The 18,894-nt window shown below is 43.2% G+C and overlaps 2 protein-coding genes across 5 annotated transcripts; both read right to left on the reverse strand.

The window, feature by feature from the left end:
• Positions 1–301: 301 nt before the first annotated feature.
• apeh2 (acylaminoacyl-peptide hydrolase 2) lies at positions 302–8,358 on the reverse strand. Of its 3 annotated transcripts, XM_085443964.1 has the most exons (21): positions 7,983–8,358; positions 6,675–6,810; positions 6,322–6,397; positions 6,163–6,238; positions 5,901–6,013; positions 5,654–5,788; positions 5,432–5,523; positions 5,208–5,245; positions 4,999–5,120; positions 4,837–4,897; positions 4,516–4,610; positions 4,292–4,343; positions 3,621–3,727; positions 3,355–3,487; positions 3,189–3,272; positions 3,000–3,080; positions 1,765–1,853; positions 1,361–1,554; positions 1,161–1,263; positions 732–838; positions 302–617 (listed from the first exon to the last, which is right to left on the reverse strand). In XM_085443964.1, exons 1-21 carry the CDS (start codon positions 8,098–8,100, stop codon positions 518–520), a joined length of 2,112 nt encoding a protein of 703 aa, XP_085300090.1. In that variant the 5' UTR covers positions 8,101–8,358; the 3' UTR covers positions 302–517. The 3 variants fall into 3 exon arrangements, with proteins under 3 accessions (XP_085300090.1, XP_085300092.1, XP_085300091.1); XM_085443966.1 differs by lacking the exon at positions 302–617 and having other exon boundaries at positions 750–838; positions 1,452–1,554; XM_085443965.1 differs by lacking the exon at positions 302–617 and having other exon boundaries at positions 771–1,263; positions 1,452–1,554.
• A 488-nt stretch (positions 8,359–8,846) lies between these two features.
• ifrd2 (interferon-related developmental regulator 2) lies at positions 8,847–18,456 on the reverse strand. Of its 2 annotated transcripts, XM_085443967.1 has the most exons (13): positions 17,974–18,456; positions 17,334–17,390; positions 13,362–13,478; positions 13,093–13,177; positions 12,833–12,957; positions 12,468–12,625; positions 12,191–12,244; positions 11,892–12,070; positions 11,650–11,758; positions 11,408–11,542; positions 11,138–11,266; positions 10,227–10,319; positions 8,847–10,105 (listed from the first exon to the last, which is right to left on the reverse strand). In XM_085443967.1, the coding sequence occupies exons 1-13, from the start codon at positions 18,014–18,016 to the stop codon at positions 10,025–10,027; spliced, it is 1,365 nt and encodes a 454-aa protein (XP_085300093.1). In that variant the 5' UTR covers positions 18,017–18,456; the 3' UTR covers positions 8,847–10,024. The 2 variants fall into 2 exon arrangements, with proteins under 2 accessions (XP_085300093.1, XP_085300094.1); XM_085443968.1 differs by lacking the exon at positions 17,334–17,390.
• Positions 18,457–18,894: the final 438 nt, after the last annotated feature.

Below are 18,894 nucleotides of genomic sequence, written 5' to 3' on the forward strand. Positions count from 1 at the left end.
GACCACATAGAGTCACTGGTCCTGAGGTGGGCCGGACCAGTGCATAAAATTACAGAAAAAGTTTTCCAATAAAAAAATATACATTTTTTCTATCTAGTGTAGAAACAGACATTTCTTTCAATAGAAAAAGTTGTAAAAAATATGAAAATACAGTTTAAAACGTCACAATCTATACACTCGCCAGTGGGCCGTATTGAACTCTTTACCGGGCCCATTCTGGCCTCTGGGCCTTATGTTTGACACCCCTGGCTTAGATAAAGTGATGTATGATAAAACAAACAAGACATGCACACATGATTGCTGCATTGTAAAAATGTTCTTTATTTCATGCTTTTATTTTTTTTTACTTTACCTAAAAAAGCGTTGTTTAGTTATTAAAAAGTCTGCGATGTTTAAGATTCTCAGCTTTGATCAAAAACCAGATTTCTACCACTTTTCTCAGAGCGTCGAGCTGAAGCAAAAAAAACCAACAAAAACGGCCTCGTGGCTGTGCGTGCGTACGTGTGTGTGTGCGTGGTCAGAGATGCTGGTGCAGCCACAGCGCTGTGTTGAGGAAGCAGTCAACCTGTGTGTCCACTCTGGACAGAGAATGTCCATCTTCAGGAAACCACAGCAACCTGATTTTAAAGAAATAAATGACAGGAATGACTGAGTTGAATATGAGTAAAACCAGTGTGGCAGGGCTCACACTGTCAGATTGTCTTTATGTAGTTTGTTGTGCCCCGTCGTACCTGACAGGTGAACCTCGGCTCTTCAGTGCTTTATAAAGCTCCATCCCCTGGTGTGGAGACACCCTCCTGTCTCTGCCTCCCAGCATCAGCAGCACCGGAGCCTTGATCTGCACATTGTCACACAGCACATTTCTTTACCCACATTTTTGACTCAAAAAACATCACTATAAAAAAGTCCTGTGTTTACAATTGCAACGACTGAACTTTCACAGGGCGGGCTTAGTTTTTAGAGACACAACTGAGAGTATAAGAGCGGTAACATCATCTCTGAGGCACCTTTGTCTCGTCATTGTAGAGTCTGGGATTTAATCAGCATTGTGAGCTCTAGAAGGGTCTAAAGAAGATTTCCTTATTAAAGCAGCTTTGTAGCTATCGCTTCTGGTCGTTTCATTAAGGTTATCACATGGGATTTTTGTGTTTGTGTTTGACCTTGGCGGCATGTGCGATGGGTGACTTCTGTAACATAGCAGCCAGGGCCTCAGCAGTGGGTATCTGGTCGTACGAGTAGTGAAACCCAGCACTGGTGTAACGCCTGGAGATGGGGTGACAGAAAGCATTCACGTATGAAGTGGATTTGATCTGATTCAGCAGAACAAAAGCTCTGATCTGTCGATGCATATCTGCCTCACCAGTCCACTATATCACTGGTTCCCAATAGAGTAGCAGCATTAATGACAGGGTTCCTGGCTGCGCACACTCTGTAGGACTCAGGATACTGACCGAGCAGGTGACAGGCCAGGAAACCGCCGTGAGAACCACCTATTGCAGCCAAGCGATCGGGGTCGAGGTTCGGGTCACGCTCCAGCGCAGTAAGCACAGCCCTCTGGGTGAAAGACAAGGAAGCCAGGACAGATCATTTCCTTACATCTGCAGGGGTGACTGTGTAAGTGATAGAGCTACATGTGCAGATATGGTCAAATATGGGAAAAATAATTATGTTTTTGTAATTCTGACAAACTGCGTCACTGGCAGGATTTGTTGCTGACATCACTCTTTCCTGGATTTGGGAGCAGAAAAAACAAAAAGGACATACCTGCACATCTTTTACATCCTGGCTCCCAATCTGACCGATCAGTGACAAAATGCTGTGCTGGCCGAACCCCGTGGATCCCCTGTAGTTCACTGGGTAGAGACACAAAATTAGAAAGGGAAAAACCACAAAATCAAAACTGAAATGTTAAAGAAATACTAACAATATCAATATTAATAATATTAACCCTGAAAGGCTTGTAGTTGTTGTAGATGGCGACTGATTTGCTTGTTCACCAGAAGATATTAAGTTTCTGTATTTTCTTTCTTTTATTAAAAAAAACCAAGATGACATAATGTATCTGGTAATGGTGGGATGATCGTGTATTTATGTATATATATGTTTTTTTTTTTTTTTAAAGGTTCATATTTAGAATAAAAAGAATCAGAGACACACTTGGGCCGCGGTTCTCAGCTGACAAAAAAAAGGTGTGTCGACTCCGGGTCAGGGACAGGGTACTGACCCAAGTGGAGGAGTTTAAGTATGTCAGGGTCCTGTTTATGAGTGATGATAGAGTGGAGCAGGACACCGACCGACTGACTGGTGTGAAGACAAAGCTTTGACTTCGCCTATGGTCACGAGCCTCTGGGTAGTGACTGAAATAATGAGATCACAGATACAAGCTGCAAAAATTAACTTCCTTCAAAGGGTTGCTGGGCTCTCACGAGACAGGGTGAGGAGTCACTGAAGAGGGACTCAGAGTAAAGTTGCTGCTCCTCCACATTGAAAGGGAAAGCTGTGGTAGTTCAGGCAACTGATTAGGAGGGCTCCTGGCCCTTGCATAAGAGTGGTATTTCAGGCATGTCCTACAAGAAGGCAGCTCTGGGAAAGACCCAGGACACACTGGAAAGATTATCTCTTGGCTGGCTTTCAAACATCTCAATGTCCCTGAAGGAGGTGGCTGGGGAGAGGGAGGTCTGGGGTTCTATGATTAGACTATTACCCCTGAGAGCTGGACTCAGATAAGCAGCAGAAAATGGGTAGCGAATCAGCGCCTTTACTCCATTGTTTCACATGTGTACTTTTTATGGTCTGTTTAATTATTACTATTAACTGAATAAACCAAAAAAGAAACAAATATACCGTTTGCTGTATTTATAACTCTCTGAAGACAACAAGCTAATCCAGTTTTGAATCTTTACCTTAAATTAAATTAAATCCACTTCATTTTCCAAAATGTTAAACTTGTGTGCACGGCATGAGAGCCTGACAAAATCTACGCAGCACATGTATCTCACCCATGAGCACAGCAAAGCCGAGTTTAGCCAGCCCAGCTGTGGTGCTGTTCCACTCTGCAGGGAACTGAGAGTGAGGGCCCCCTAGTGGTGCAAACAGCAATAACAGGAAAACGATTTAATAAATCACTCACACAGTAGACAGAAAAAAGGCAATAACACGGCATAACAAGTAGGGACATGAATACAGACCATGGATGAAGACCACAAGAGGTGTCCTGGTTTCACCAAGGGGACGAGATGGTTTAACCAAGACTGCACCAAAGTCTAAGCCAGCTGTATAAGACAGAGAGGAAGTAAGAGGACAATGGAGCTGAAACTCAAAACACGTCTACTGAAGGAGAAACTGAAAGCTCACGGTAGTTTGCGTTCTCCTCGTCCGATGGAAGAGTCACATCTAGAACTTTCCAGTTGAAGTCAAAGGTCATGAGGGGCTCCTGCAGAGTTTGCCAGGACACGGCCTCACCTGCACGCGGGACAAACCCCACCCTCTGCATGCACGTCCATCCCCGTGGAAACAAGAGGCAGATAAACAGAAACATATTAAATCATTTTAAATAACTGAAAACATTCACACATGAATTGCATGTTTGTGTTCACATGTGGCGTTGTGGTTTGTCCGACCAGAGTGGGAGGGGTGTTCGGGCTGGAGCAGCAGACCACCATCAGGTCTCTCTGGACTGTCAGCAGTTTCCAGCTGCCATAAAGTTGGGAAGAAGAATCCGAGAGGTCTGAAGAGGAGGAAACAAAGACGGAGGTGAAGAGGGTGAAAGAAGAGATGAAGAATAAACACACAGGCTCTTGACAGGGGTGAAACAAACAGAGAGAAAGGTCAACCCTTAGAGAGGTAAGATGTGCTGTTCTTTTTTTTGGTCTTGTCATACCTTTCTGTTCTCCCTTGTCGTCCTGGTGAAGATTAAACAGTGGAGGAGGAGGAGGGGGAGGTTCAGAAAGAGAATCAGAAGGAAGTGGAGGAGGAAGGGGAGATTCATGAGGCAGAGGAGGAACTGGAACCGGAAGAAAAGGAGAAGGCGGAGGTGGAAGAAAAGGGGAAGGAGGAGTCGGAGAAACAGGAGATGATGAATGAGAAACAGAGGGGGAATCGTCTGGAGGAGGGAAAAGAGGAGATGGGAGAGGACAGGAAGCCCAACATGGGAAAGGGGAAGGGGGGAGCAGAGGAGAGAGGGGAGAAGGAGGAGGAGGGAAAAGAAGTGATGGAGATGAGGACAGGAGGGAAAGAGGAGGAGGAGGTGGTGGTGGTGGTGATAGAGGTGGAGGAGAGGACGGACTCTTACTATCAGAGAGGGAGGTGACTATCTTTGATCTTCTGTCAACTAGGAAGAGACCCTGAAAGAGAGAAACGCAAAATGAGCCATGGAGAAGTGTGTGTGTGTGTGTGTGTGTGTGTGTGTGTGTGTGTGTGTGTGTGTGTGTGTGTCACGAACACAACATGTTATAGACAAAAAAATAGGAGTTGTTTCAGTTATACCAGGTTGTGCCAGAGAAATGTGTTTGTTACCTTCCAGTTCCTGCAGGCGCTGCTGAACATTACTCTCTGGCTGTCTGCAGACCAGCAGCAGGACGGCAGCGCTTCATACATGCCTGCAAACTCACCTGGAACAGAAAGACGTGCAGAGGAGTTCAACTCTCCACCGAGCTCCTCAATCTTTACGAGCAATCACAAGTAACACTTAAGTTCTCTTGATGCATTAATCTCTTACTGTGAGAATTTACAGTTCTTCAAATCTGAATTTTGAAAAACTCATCCATCATAGTTACAAAATTCTAATTGAAACTGACACGAGCCTCTCTTTTGGCACCTTCAGGAACTGTAACGTACCAGCCTGTGGCCTGCTGACAACATCCAGCAGCGTAGATGTCTCCCCGCTTTCCAGATCCAGCTGTGGAGGATGATCCATGAGTCAGTCCGCAGTCAGCCATTAAGAGAAAGAACACACAGACATGCACAAAAACACCACATACATGAGCACACATACAGCACCTGCTGCAGACTGAGGCACTGGTTGTGAGGACCAAACACTGCACCCTGCAGGTAGATCAGCGTGGACCCATCAGGACTTAGCCTGGGATTAGACACTGAAAGGTTTTCCCCCGACAGACGTTCTGGTTTGGAAGACGAGAGGGGCTAGCTGAGCAAAGTGGGGGCACAACTTTAATATATTAACAAACAGACAAAGAGAATGCTCTCACCACAATGTCCACACAGATCAATCTTGAACAAGGCTGACCTGAAAGAGTTTAGACCATCAGAGACATAAAGTGAAGAAGTACATTTTAAATGTATATGTATACAGAAATCGTGTATTTGCTTCAGTCAAACTAGCTACATTTTCTTTTCATAGTGTCTGAAAACATTCACAAGTTTCAGTGTCATTTTGCTGTTTCTGTAAGCGCATTTAAAGCAGCTCTCTAACCTGCGGTTGGAGCAGAACTTCAGTCCGAGTCTGAAGGGTTCGTGGTACCAGCCAATGAAAAACACTGCCTGACTGCCGGGAGCCCACAGAGCCTGGAGATAAAAACACACAAATGTACAGAGAGAGAAAAAAACATCCTCCTGTTAGTTTGTATGAAAGTTACTTACAGAATAAGGTGTTTGAACATTTAAGGTTCAGTGCCGTAAACTTCTGCATCCTCACCTGTCCAGGTGAAACATCAGGCGGAACGCCCTCCAACACGCTGGCCGTGCCGATCTCCAAATCCACCACACAAATTGCCGGCTCGCTCCTATTGGTCAGGGCCTCCCCCCAATCTTCACAGTACAAACTCCTGTCCTGATTGGGCATCGGAACCCACGTCCCCCCAAAAAAACAGAACAAGAGTCCGGCACTCAAACACTCTGCTGTAAGGTTAGCAAAACAGCACGAACATATGTTTGCATCATACCTTTCTCCACGCGTGTCCCCCATCTTGCGTTTCGGCTGATGCGTTCTTGCTTCTCTCCGCTACGTACAGCAGTTTGTTCTCACACGCTGACCACGACAGGCAGCCAAACTGGGCTGAAAATAAACACATGTGAGAATAAGTGTTTGTTTGTTTTAAAAATACAGACGTAAATGGATGCAGAACAATATGGCAGCACGGTGATGAGACCGTGTCCTTGATTCTTATCGGTTTCTGGTGGCGATACGTCAGGATTTCATCTCACCGTCATCATACACTCGGCCATGTTTGTTAAGAGCAGTCAGGTTGAGGCATTTTCTGAGGCCGTGGCAGTTCCATATCTAAACAGACACGACCGTAAACAGCAGCCTGTTAAGATGCGCGAACGCAGACATTACAAAATGAAGCGTCCCGTTTTTCTTACCTCGAGGAGCTGGTGACCGCTTGTCTCTCTGATAACAGCTCTCAGGCCTCGAATGGGAGAGAATCCACTCAACAACCTAAAAAAATAAAAGACAAAGAAAAACTGACTCCAAAATTTGATGCAGACAGAGGGATCCCACTGCTTCTCTACTGCACCTCAACCACACTCAGTGGATTTCCAGCTTTCTGAGACACCCTGTGGTGCACTCGTACATCACAGCAGCAGGCGGACAAGTAAAACCACCTGAGATCAAGTCAGTAGAGATTTTCAGGCACTGTTTTTTGCCAACCAATTAAGATTTTACATTAGAAAATGTGCCATTATGATTACTATTAAATTATGGCCCAACTCACTCTCCGGACACAGACACACACGGTCCTGGTGGAAGAACAGTCCTGATGCTCTTGTGAGTGTTGCTCTCCGAGATCAGCGTGAACTCCTGCAAGTATCTGAGTCTGGAGCATCGGACCAGTTCGCTCTGACTCCACTCTGCACATGGACACAGTGAACATAGAAAAGTTTATTACTTGTCACAGAACAGAGAAAAAGCCATATGTGTCTGCATGACATCCTGGCAAGAAAATGTTAATATAATAAAAGATAGTGTTCCCCCGTCAGATTAAACCAAAATATCTGCTCATTTTCTTCACTTGTTATTTTAATGATCCAGTTAAATTATTATTCATGGTTGCACTATTTTCTCCGATAGCTTTTCTCCTCTGTGAGATGGACGGTGGGGGTTGCTGGCTCTCCTTGCAGAGTTAAAGCTGACTCGAGCGTCGATCCCTCAGCTTCACAATCCCGTTTAAAATGAACCAGTAACGTAGAGGCTGAATGGAATTCCCCCGACACAGACGGGTTTACGCTGCAAAGCCTTTTAAACCCTTAAGACAAGGTCACTGCTCTTGTACTCAAACGGCAGGCTCTCACAAAAAAGCAAACAAAAACGGCCCTCCACATGGAAACATCTTCTGATTGCTTATGCTGAAATGAAAGCAAGTAGTGAGGAGCTCTTTTAATCTTGCTTGTTGATTCCAGTTAACATGAGGAGAGTGTGAGCTGGATTGGACAACTACTGGACTGAGTGTTTAAAAAAATAACTTCCCCCCAATCCCCAAAACAACTCCATAAACTGTCACATTAAGGTGCAAATTAACAGCTTCATACAACCATGGCACGACGTCCCAGTAGTTACTCCACTAGATCATCAGACCAAGATATCAGGTCATATCCAAGACCTACTGACCAAGCGATCACGTGGGTATTAATCACCTCATAGTCACTCACTTATGTACTTACTTATGAACAACTGCTGCTGAAAAGGAAGTATTCTTGAATGTAGATGGCTAGGATCAACTTTAAGTGCACACTAAATTTAAAAGGACCCTAAATGGAAAGCACTTCCTACTATGAAGCATATGTACTAATAATAAATCGTGTATTTTACTTAAAGAAGTTTCAGTTGGGTGCATTTTATTCCCCCTTTCTCCCACTCCTCTACATTTTGGGGTCAGTACTGAGCAGGTTTTCAGTTTGTTTTTTCATGAACTATCCATGCAGTGAACATAAATTAGCTGACAGTGGGAAGCCGGGTGGTAATAAATAAATAATGACCATCATCATCATCTGTGCACACATGGGGAGGGAGGGGGAGCGCTCACCTGCTGTCACCGTGTATATCCGGGGCTCCTGGAGCTGCTCTTCTCTCACATGGGCTGAAACAGGCGCAGGCAGGCCGCTCACCTCTCCGTACACCCCGGTGATTTGTCTGGGCTCCATCAGAGCCTGTCGTGGTTCACTCGTAGTTCCTGTCAAGCCTTAAACCCTGAAACTTCAACAGTCGCTGCAGTCCGCTGCACGGTCATACATCGTGCATTAAATGTTAAAACTATATGAAGTCTGAGGCTCACTGCAGCTCGACTCACGAATACCTCCACACAGCTCTGTTAGCGTTTGTATATCGCTTCTTTGGCTGCAGCTCAACATGTCAGAAGAATGATTTTCGCTGCACCAGCGACTCCATGTTGAATTCATGAATGGGCGATACCACTTGGCTCAGGTTGGGGGGGTGGGGGGTGTAGTTGAGGGAAATGACCACAGAGAGGCAGCAGAGATCCGTTGAAACATTTACAGTCTGAATGAAAGTGCGAAGAATTTTTTAAAACTAAAGTGACCAGGACATACTTTTTAAAAACATTATTTTTTTAGTGGTTACTCGCTGTCCACGGTGATATATAAATAGGGATTTTGGCAGCGTGAAATCTGTCTCATGATTAATGAGGTGTTTTCTTTCTGAAAACACAGACTAAACTTGGCCAAACTACACTGTACAATTACTATGCTTGGAGCTTGGAAAATTATTCTTAAAGGTAATTAGAGCTTAAATTACAATAATTTCACATATTTTAGGATTTTCATGTAAAGCACCTGTGCTCACACTAACACTTAAATCCGCTAAATATCATGTTTCCGGGCAGAAACTAGACCTCCTTTCTGATGTAACTTTATGAACTTAGGAGAAAACAGAGTGCTTAAATTCTCTTTATTCAAACTTTTGTCAAGAAGCACCGATAAGAGTTTGGTGAGATCATAACTTTTATCCAGGGTGAGGGGTCAAAGCTGTTGGCTTTGACCCTTTAGAAACCCAAACTGCTCACTCATCAGCAGTTTTGATTAGTGGTGTGTATGTTATCAGCCAACATTTTATAAACACATATCTCCATAAACCCCAATCTTCACTTTATCTACAGTACATACACATGGATAGATGGTATGAGTCACCAACCTGCAACAAAAATACAAGGGAAAAAAAAAAAAAAAAAAGAGGCAGCAGATTCATTTTACCATCTTTATCCAATAATTCTGTCTGTAAACAAGTTGTAGTATTTTTTTTAAGTCTTAAAAAACCACACACATTATGTCCCCTTTAATAAATTATTATTAAAATACAATTCTTCACTATAAATGGTTAAAATGAAATACAACTCCAAAAAATATATGAATACAAACATGACAATATTACCTCTTATTTGATTTCCCCCCCCCTTTTTTTCCTTTTTAATTTTCAATTGTCATGATTGAATGAATTTCCAATAAAACACACCCCCCCACAAAACACCACACACATTTTCCTTTAGGTTGCATTGTTTGTAAAGTTAGTTTCTGGTTTGGCAGCTGAAATGTAGCGAGGCAGTGTTTTTCCAGAATACGTCCTTGGCTCTTTTAACATCAGTTCATTATTGGATAGGTTAAGATATTAAATGGGACCATAGGTATCAAAATGTAAAATACCTGCCTCACCGGTCAGATGACAGGAAAACAGATTGAACTGAGTGTGACTCTGTAAGTGAGATTTTACCTTTTCCTCTGTATTTGCACTGAATTGAGTCGTTATAATCCCACTGAAAGGAAGTTCTGCTTTGTTTCACAGCTCATGTTCACTGTGGAGAATCAGAAACGCTATGGCAGCAAAGCCGGCGCCTGATTTGAAAGAACATCGGGACCTGTCCTCCGCAAACTGAGAATAAACGCTGGCCGCCTTAAATTTGGAGAATGACACTGCATGTGAAGAGCACAAGTGGCAAAAAAACGAACAAACAAACAAAAATAACCCTGTTTGCTGAGTGTATGCTTGCGAAGAGCTGAAGGCATCACGTTGTATCCATGAAAGGAGTTCCTCGGTTTCTTCATTGTGGCCGTGCTCTTACATGACATCGGCACGTTTGTCCCGGACCTTGTTCCTCTGTTTAGTTCTGGCTTTGAAGGCAGCCGAGTTGAAAAGATGCTGTTTAAGCCAAAAAATAAAAGCAAGGTTGTAATCACACACCGGTCATTTCAAACGCTACATTTTTAAAGAAAATACTCAAAGGCAGAGGTCAGATTGTTTCAGCAGAAGCTGCTGTTACCTTCTCAAACCGTGAGATCTTGTTGCCTTTGACCGCAGCGTCCAGGATGAGTGGTGGGCCAAGGCCAAAGATGTCTCTCAGTAGTTGGTTGAACTGCACCAAAACAAAAATTAGACGATAAAACCGATTTTCCTTTGTTGCATTTATGCTATGCAGACTGCGATGCAGGAGGATGGGCAATAAATGTATGTTTTATTCCATAAACAAAGCTATTTTTGGCAGCTCCCTTGCTACAAGGAGTCGTGAGAGCGGGGAGCTCCGCCTGTTTGATTTGGCAGTTTTATGCCGGATGCCCTTCCTGGGATTTGTATCTCTAGCTGGAATCAAACCAGCAACCTTTCACTTGACAAGTCCCACTTATATGCAACTCTCACCTGTACCACAAGTGGAGGGTACATACAAAAGGCATCTTAAAAAATCCAGTTAAAAAAAACAAAACAACAAAACATTAAACTTACTAAATTAAGTACCACGTCATGCCTTCTTAAAGGTATAGTATCTCATTCTAGTGGATTTTTGCAGTAGAGGCGTCACTTTAAACATTGGATCATTTAGTTCAGAGTGTTTGTGCATCATTTCATAGCTTATTTGCCCTAAATAAACCTAACAGAGGCAGTGGGATTTGCCCACACAAGCGGCTCGTGTGTAGGTGTGCTCATTGTGTGCCGACTGGCATATCCTCCACACAAAATTACATTTGGTATCCTCGCAGCCTGCTGGCTGAGCAGCCAGTACCAGTCTTCCCACTCAACTTCAGGTTTTTGTTTTCTGCAGTCGGTGCAAGACATGACAGAAGACAAGACTGAAGAGACAGAAAGCACCGAGCAGCGGCAGTAAATGAGGCTGTATGAAAACAAGCCCACTCTGGTGATCAATGATAAAGACGAAGGCATTTTGTTCCGTTTCCTCACCTGCAGATGGTCTCTGACTCCAGACTCGAGGATCTCTTTGAAGGCGTCGTAGATCCTTCTCCTCACCCAGCTGTCAATGTAAACGTTCTCCACTCCAAACCTGATTTTCTCTTCTGTGAAGTCCTCGTTCTGGAGAAAGAAATGAGAAGTGAGAAGCTCAGATGTGGGTAAAGCGATGTTGAAGAAAGCTACTCAGCAACTTAAAACAGAACATCGGGCACCTAAAAACATTTGTCAGTCTTTACACGGCTTCAACATGAGATAACATACCTCTATGTAATGCAGCACCTCTCTGAAGATGGAGCGTTGTTTCCTTCTGTCGTTCTTGGCTCTGTGCTTGTTGCCGTCTGTGGCCAAACTCTTCAGGCATTCACACAGACTTTCACCGTCCTCCACCTCAAACTCCTGCAGACATTCACACGCAAATATGTAGTGCACTAACACAGGAGACGTTTAAACCTATACGCCTGTAAGTGAGTGTACTTGTCTGTTCTTATTGTTCAGGTGTGTACCTCGTCTATCTCTCGCCCCAGCTCCACCAGCAGGGCGATGGTCTCTCCTACTGCGATTCTGTAGTTCACATCGCTGCTCTGAAGACACGCCTGTAGTTTAGGGAGGTGACTACAGCAAGAAAGAGGCATACGATTACCAATTAGCTACACTGCTAGATACTACTGCTGTCGCCTCTCAGTTTAAAACTAAAGTCAGTTGCCAGTCATAACAGAAGATGCCATAAGAAGGTTGTTTTACTCACTGGCTGAGCAGCACAGTCAGTCTAGAAGTGGGACAGATGGTGACCAGCAGTGACCAGGCCTGCAGGGCAGCAGTGTGCAGACCTGCACTTCCAGGTTTTGGTGTAGGCAGAACTCCCTCTCCATTAGGGTACGAAGACATGAACACACTCTCCAGAAGAGCCAATGACTTGATTAAGTCCTGTGAGGAGGTAACATCAATGCATAACAGCATAAGTTATTTAAGTCTTTTTCTTTTACTCTGAAAACGTCCAGCTTATGCTTCTTAGAATTAAACTGATAAGCTACAAAGTGTTCTCACCTCTCCATCTTCAGCAGATGAGACATAGCAGCACATCCCCAGAGTCCTGGCACACTAACGGGGACACAGATGTAACAACGGTCAAACTAACACACAAGCATCTGAGGACAGACAGCGACACTTCATGTGTGATCCTAACACAATCTGGGCTTGGTTAGAATCTAAATCATGCAGATAACATTTAAGCAGAAAATAAAAAACACCCCTCCCCCCTCCGAATAGGCCATCCTAAATCCAGATCTGCATTAACGTTCACAAATTTCATGTGATTACTCACACTCTGGCGAGCTGCTATGCTGGCACTGCTGTCACTCAAGGTGGCCGTGAGAGGCGGGCGAAGCATTTTGAAGCCCTCCTCCGCCTCGTCTCCGCCCCCCAGCTGAATGCAGAGCAGAGCAAAAACCGTGGCCGACGCCGCCTTCTCCTCCCCGCTGCCTGGACACACGAGGAGAAAAAGTTTCATCAGTACCTGCAGTTTTTAAATCATTCTCACGCTTTCGTTCCATTTAAAAAAACCAAACAAAAACCAAACAAACACAGTTTTCATAAATCTTTTGAATTTCTACAAAGTGGCATCAACAGGTTAACAGAAAGCAAGATTAACTGAAACAATCCAGACCCATTCGTGTTGTTTTGCATTACCTTTTCTGAGGCTCCTTTCCAGGCAGTCACTGATGGTGAGGCGCCTCTCTGTCAGGAAGTCGTACAGCACTCTGGAGGAGAAGGCCTGTCGCAACGACTCAAGAGCAGCTAGACGAGTCTTTGCACTAAGACATGAGGAAGAAAACAACAACAAAAGGTGTTGAAGCCATTTTTTTTGCAGTTAATAATGCCATTGCATGCTCATTTTTCTTTCTTGACACTTCTTGATTGATTTAAAAAATAAAAAAAATGTTTCTCACCTCTTATCAGTCAGGTTGTCTATACACAGTTTGAGTTTGTCTTCCGTTTCTTCCTGGGCAGTTTGCTCATCCACCTGCTCACTTCCTGTGTCAGATCAAACAACACAGAAAACTGATACGACTGCATTAAAAGGCAACTGTTTGAAGTTTTGACTGGAGACTCCGGCCACAGATACACAGATCGTTTAGTGGCAAATCAATTAGGAAATAATGGTCCTAACCCAGACTGAATGCACATGCAGAGGGAATGAATTGTGTAGTGTATTTACCCGTGCCCTCTTCCACCACCGAGGTGCTCTCGCTGGCACTGCTGTAGTGGCTGAGAACGTCCGACGTCAGCTCATCATCGCTGGCTGCCGCTTCTCCCTTTACTCCATTTTTAGCACCTGGAGACGGAAAAGATAAAATAAGAAAAAACAGCAGAGCAAAAGGATTTATATTTGGAAGAAGATGGATGGAAACTGTATACACTGATGCTTTAATGTCTAACATAAGTCCTTTTTTCTTTTTGTTATAAAACACAACAGAAGTTAGCCCAAACCTTTTGATTAGCGCTCCCAATTATTATATGATTAAAGAAGATCTGGATGACACTGAGGCCCTCTTATGTCACTATAAGCAGCTCACTTCCAATCATATGCAAAAAAAACATTACAGTAAAACTTAAACCTGTTCTGCCATTTACCAAGGCAGCAGGACGTGTTGAGTAACCCATCACTTATATTACCTGTTAGCACAACTTCCTCTTAGTGTGAAGCTTACCAAACTAACAGGAAAAAACACAAACCCAAACACATCTGTGATAGTTGAAAAAAGCTGCGTAATTCTTCGACTTTTCCATAAACACCAGAAAGCAGCCAAACTCGCACAAACACCAGAACTGGTGTTAGATTCAGTGGAACAAAAAAATTCAATGCTAAATATTTTAGTCTGACTTTAGTGGTCAGAATCGCTTCATTTGTATGCACATGGTATAGCAAAGAAAAAAAAATGTTTTCAAGCATTTTTCTTTTATGCTCGGTTTTTTAAGACCACCTTACATCTGCTGCATATTAGGAATCTTTTTTTTTTTTTTTAAATTAAAAACAAATAAATAACAACAACACACAAACCAAGAGAAAGGAGCCAAAAATGTAATGACATGCTGCAGTGGAATATAAAATAAATAAATAAACAAAACACAAGGAAAGTGAAAAAGTGCATCACACCAAGCAGCCTCCTATTCTACTAAATGACAAGTAAGCCGAATGTTCCACAGAAAAGTGCTCCATTAGGATAACATGATACTATGAAGTCTCTAACCACAGCAAACACCAGATAACTCAAGGATTTTCCGTTGGGTAATGCTCCGTCATCTTTTATTTGTTTATTAGCGCCAGATGTTCTGTTTCCACACAGCTCTGCCGTGTGTGTATGAGAAGGGCTAAGAGTGAGGCATGCCGAGCTAAGCTAACACTCCTGCTGGCTCAGGACTTTCTACTGTTGTTGGGATTACTGAAGACCAGTGTGGTTTTCATTTATTCGTTCATTCAGTGTGTGGGATCCAGAACGGTCAGACTGTGTGTGCGCGAGTATGCGTGTGTTTAGGTGTTCGTGTCGAGGTCAAACAGGACAGCTGGGGTAGCCCAAAGGTCACCGGTGTTGGAGCAATTCGAAATAGGAAAATCACTCCATTCTGTTCAATACCAAACACAAAAGCACAGCAAATACACAAACTTTGTTGACACATTTTGCAATATCTTGTAGTTATTTCCACCTGTTTTCCCAGATAAAAAGAAATGAAAAGAAACTAGGACCATGTTTGACCTCAGAGTAAAGAGTGTAAACTAGGCTAAAGTTCAGCCATTTGACTGGAGTGGACTCAGTTGTTGAGCCACTGTTGTCAGATCTTAAGTTTTACCTTTCCTTTACAGAGTTTCTTACCTGTATTCACAAGCCAAGCACTGCTTAATTCCTTTGTCATCATTGCTGATTAATTCCTATCCATCATTTAAAGGCTCTGGAAACAGTACGAGCAACAACTGTTACACCTAATATTTGAGCGTAGCAGGTATTATTGCCACTACACCAAATGTCTCTACCAAGAATCGGTTCATGATTCCTAGCAACAACTGCTCTCTACTTAATAGTTAATAATCATATAACTCTTTTCTTTTAAATAATTGTGAAACAACACATGAGGAAATACAGGAAAAAATGTAAATTCAGAAAAAAAGACGATGATCGAAACAGCGTTCCTTGAAGTGCGCTTTCCTTATGTGATGTTCTGATTACTCTGACAGAATGGCCCGAGGCAAACATACTGTTGGTAGCTGAGATAACACACTCTGTGGGCCAATATCAGTCGGCAGTTTCCCAGTCACCATCCTTGAACTGCTGGTCACTTCACTGGTTACACAGAGCTCCACACCTTCCTACGCAGGCCTGCCCACACACAGCTCAGTTAGTGAAGTGTGAGCTCCCCGCCAGGACTCACGTGTCCTCTCCACATTGCCACTTTATGCTTATGTAGCAGTCACTCACACGGCTCCAGCAGTTGGTCGGCCACTTGGAAATAAGGCTCTGCTGACAGATTTGAGCCGAGGAGGTGGGAGCTTTTTAAAAAGCCCACATGCTATAGATGGAGGACATAGGACTCCAACGGCTAAATTAACCTGCATTCTCCTTGCAGGCACTTTGCTAAACATCTGAATGGATCACTACCCCTACAGTTGGAGAAGTCAAGCAGCACAGCTAATATTCAGACATCTATTTTTCTCACCGTCAGCGCTTGTTCTAAAACTGCAAGGCCTATTTGAAGTCATCCAGAAACAGACCCTGAAGGAAAACTAAATTCTTCAACTTAAAATACCACACCACGCGGAGTGTTGCAGGAAACCGATGCATAAATCTGCATCGATAACAAAAACTACTGTTTTTAGAGTTTAAATAGTCTGTTTCTACTGGAATATGTAGAAGTATTCTCTACTGGTACTGCTGGTTGTCAGTGCTGTCTCCATTCACAATCATTTATTGCTTGAGAGGTTAAAGATAGCTTTAAAAGGTTGTCTTTGTATCTCTCCCACATAGGACTTTGTCAGTCATTTCTCACAATTATCCATCATCAACTGAATAATATGAGGTGTTCCACAAGGTTGTATCCTGGGCCCCATCCTGTTAGCACTGTACTTGCCTTTTCCCTGGCAAATAAGTCATTTTAATGATATTTATATCTGCATATTGTCAGCTTCGCACTATTTTTAAGTCGATTATTTAAAACGCTGTACTACTGAATTATCTGAATAAAGCTAAATACTGACAATACACGTGATTCTTGTTTCTGCCCCTGTTGGCCTCTTCCCAAAGATAATGAAATGCTTTGGTTCTCCTTCTTCTTTTCTTAAGCCTATCCTCTGTAATCTGGGATTCTTCCTTTAGCCACACTTACACTTTGGACCAGCATGTAAAATACTTGGTTTCCCCATGTTTCTACCAGCTGGGGATTATTGCTGAACTGTGGCTCATAACTTTAAATCCTGTTATCCTGCATAAATTAAACAACTTCAAAAATTTACACTGAAATTCTCCCCGTCCATCCATCCCGTACATTAAAGTTTGCAGAAAGCTTTGGGTTTCAAAGGAAGCTCAAACATTAACATGATTATATTATGTGTTAATAAGGAACATGTGACAGTAAGTTAGGGATTGCCACATAGAGCAATGTGTCACCAGTGACTTTAACTCAGCGTCCAGAATGTCACGCTGACCTGACATTGCTTACTCATGACATAGTCGCACAGGAAGCAACAAATAATTGTTTATGGTATTAGTGCAGGTAAGAAGAGGAAAAATTCCAGTTCAAGATCAGAGTAGATGGTGATAAAACAAGAAAAGTTTTTTTAAAATAAATAAACCAAACACCTGTAAGTGCAGCAGGACGGGTGGATGAAAAGGTCCAAAGTCATTAGATGACATTCATACTTCTGTAATGTCTATCTTTTAATCTTGCCTTAAAGCCAGGACAAGTGCATGGTGTTCACTTGAGACGTGCACACAAAGAATGAGAACATTCAGATATAACTGCTACATCTTATTAAAGTGAACAGCCAAGGCACGCAGAAGGAAGAGTGCAGCTGGAATAGACGACAACGACATGGTCGTTTGATTTGCTGCATGCACTATCATGAGGTTCAAGAGCTTCTGGACAAGGTTAGAACCAGATGTAGAAGCTGGGGTCGGGAGTCAAGAATCAGAGGAGTTACCTTTGAGTGACGCCTTTGTCGACAGCTGCAGCTGAAGAACCTCCTGACGGAGAGAGCCTGGACATGATGGAATGAACGGATGGTTGAAATAGATTGTATATTTGGAGCAAGAGCAGTGGACAGGTTCATGAACGGAGGGGAAGGTGAATGTAATGCAAGAATGGCCATGATGGAGAAGAAAACATGAAAAACGGGCATTCACTTCTGTATTGCAACCTTTTTTTGCATTTATTGATGCATTCATATGTAAATGAGCTTAAATAATAATTCTCAATGCAGAAGTCTGCAGCTATTAAAAAAATGCATCAAGCTTTCCTGGACCGCTCCTCGCGCTTATTAGAGTGTCAAACTGACTTTAGCATTAACGCCAAGAAAATGCAGACTGCACTGCTAAGCTGTAGCACTGATTATACCCACATGGATGTGCACGACAGGGTCCAAAACAACTCGCATGCTAAAGTTAGGAAGCAACAGGCTGCCCGTCTGTTAGCGTCTATTCCATATGGCAAAAATACCCCTGCTTCAAACTGCTAGTCTTTCTTCCAAGTGTACTGCTAGATCTGTTCAAACCGTATTCAGACTTCTATTCCCTTATATTCCTGCTTGAGCTCGAGTTAGCATGGCTGCTATTGCTACTTACCCGGCTTACCGGAGCCACGTTTCCCCGTCTTATTCCGCGGCATTTCGAGCAGCTTTGATCCTCCGTTTCACAACAAAGCTAGCTGAGGTTAGCTAGCTCAAGGATTTGAACGACGAGCGTGAAAACAGCAGGAACTGCAGCCTGTTCGTATTTACAAGGGTTAGGGGGGTTGTTGATGGTTTTTAAGCCACTTGCTTTCGTGTTATCGCTGGCTAGCCTCCGTTACGATCACCAACCAACACCACGTTCCGTAACTTTTCGCTTTCTTCAGTCTATGAATAAAGAGTTGTCTGTTGGCGGAAAAGTGGCTGTCTTTAGCAGCTGCCCCGGTGTATTATCTATGATTTTCCCCGGGTAATCTATATCTAATATTAGGGTGAGATGGTAAGTATTTTTCAAAGCGTTTGGGACGGAGTTTTGAGCACGCTGTAGTCGCCAAGTCCACCATCTTCCCCTCAGTAGCTACTGATAAAACCGGCAGCCGGGGTTGCCAGGTTTGTTCAGTTAAAGTCCCTCCTTTCCGGTTACGTGTAAAGCCAACGTCACACGTCGTAAATGAAGTTCCTTTGTGGACTTGATATGATTAAATAAATTGAGTCATGCATTTGTTTTGAACTGAAGTTGGAATTTCTGGGGTTTTCATACCAAACGGCTCGCCTTTAATCGTGTTTTATTGATTCAAAGGTGTGAGCCATGAGTCGAATTTGGGGAAAACACATTTACATCCCTCCAGACTCATGCTTGGAGATGAACATTTTACCAATGTAATCTTGAATTTAAATCTTTTACTGTATCTGATTTGGGTATTATTCACAACACAGTATCGAGACCTGACATTTGGAGATGGTGGCACTAACAATAAATACAGGATACAGAGCTTGAGGTGGGGGAACCGCTAACTTTGTCTTTAAACCATGGTTT

This window comes from Copadichromis virginalis, linkage group LG20 (assembly GCF_057382275.1).
Source record: "Copadichromis virginalis isolate Kocher_CV1m ecotype Utaka linkage group LG20, C_Virginalis_male_GT1.1, whole genome shotgun sequence".
NCBI lineage: Eukaryota > Metazoa > Chordata > Actinopteri > Cichliformes > Cichlidae > Copadichromis > Copadichromis virginalis.

What these genes read in the sequence shown, in the direction of transcription:
- apeh2 (XM_085443964.1), bottom strand. Translation starts at nt 8,100, where the DNA reads ATGGAGCCCAGACAAATCACCGGGGTGTACGGAGAGGTGAGCGGCCTG. An exon ending in TGGCCGAGTGTATGATGACG is followed by an intron (nt 6,014 to 6,162) that starts GTGAGATGAAAT and finishes GTTTATTTTCAG; the next exon opens with CCCAGTTTGGCTGCCTGTCG. An exon ending in AGGATGTAAAAGATGTGCAG is followed by an intron (nt 1,555 to 1,764) that starts GTATGTCCTTTT and finishes TCTTTCACCCAG; the next exon opens with AGGGCTGTGCTTACTGCGCT.
- ifrd2 (XM_085443967.1), bottom strand. Translation starts at nt 18,016, where the DNA reads ATGCCGCGGAATAAGACGGGGAAACGTGGCTCCGGTAAGCCGG. An exon ending in TGGGGCGAGAGATAGACGAG is followed by an intron (nt 11,543 to 11,649) that starts GTACACACCTGA and finishes GAATGTCTGCAG; the next exon opens with GAGTTTGAGGTGGAGGACGG. An exon ending in AGATCTCACGGTTTGAGAAG is followed by an intron (nt 10,106 to 10,226) that starts GTAACAGCAGCT and finishes TGGCTTAAACAG; the next exon opens with CATCTTTTCAACTCGGCTGC.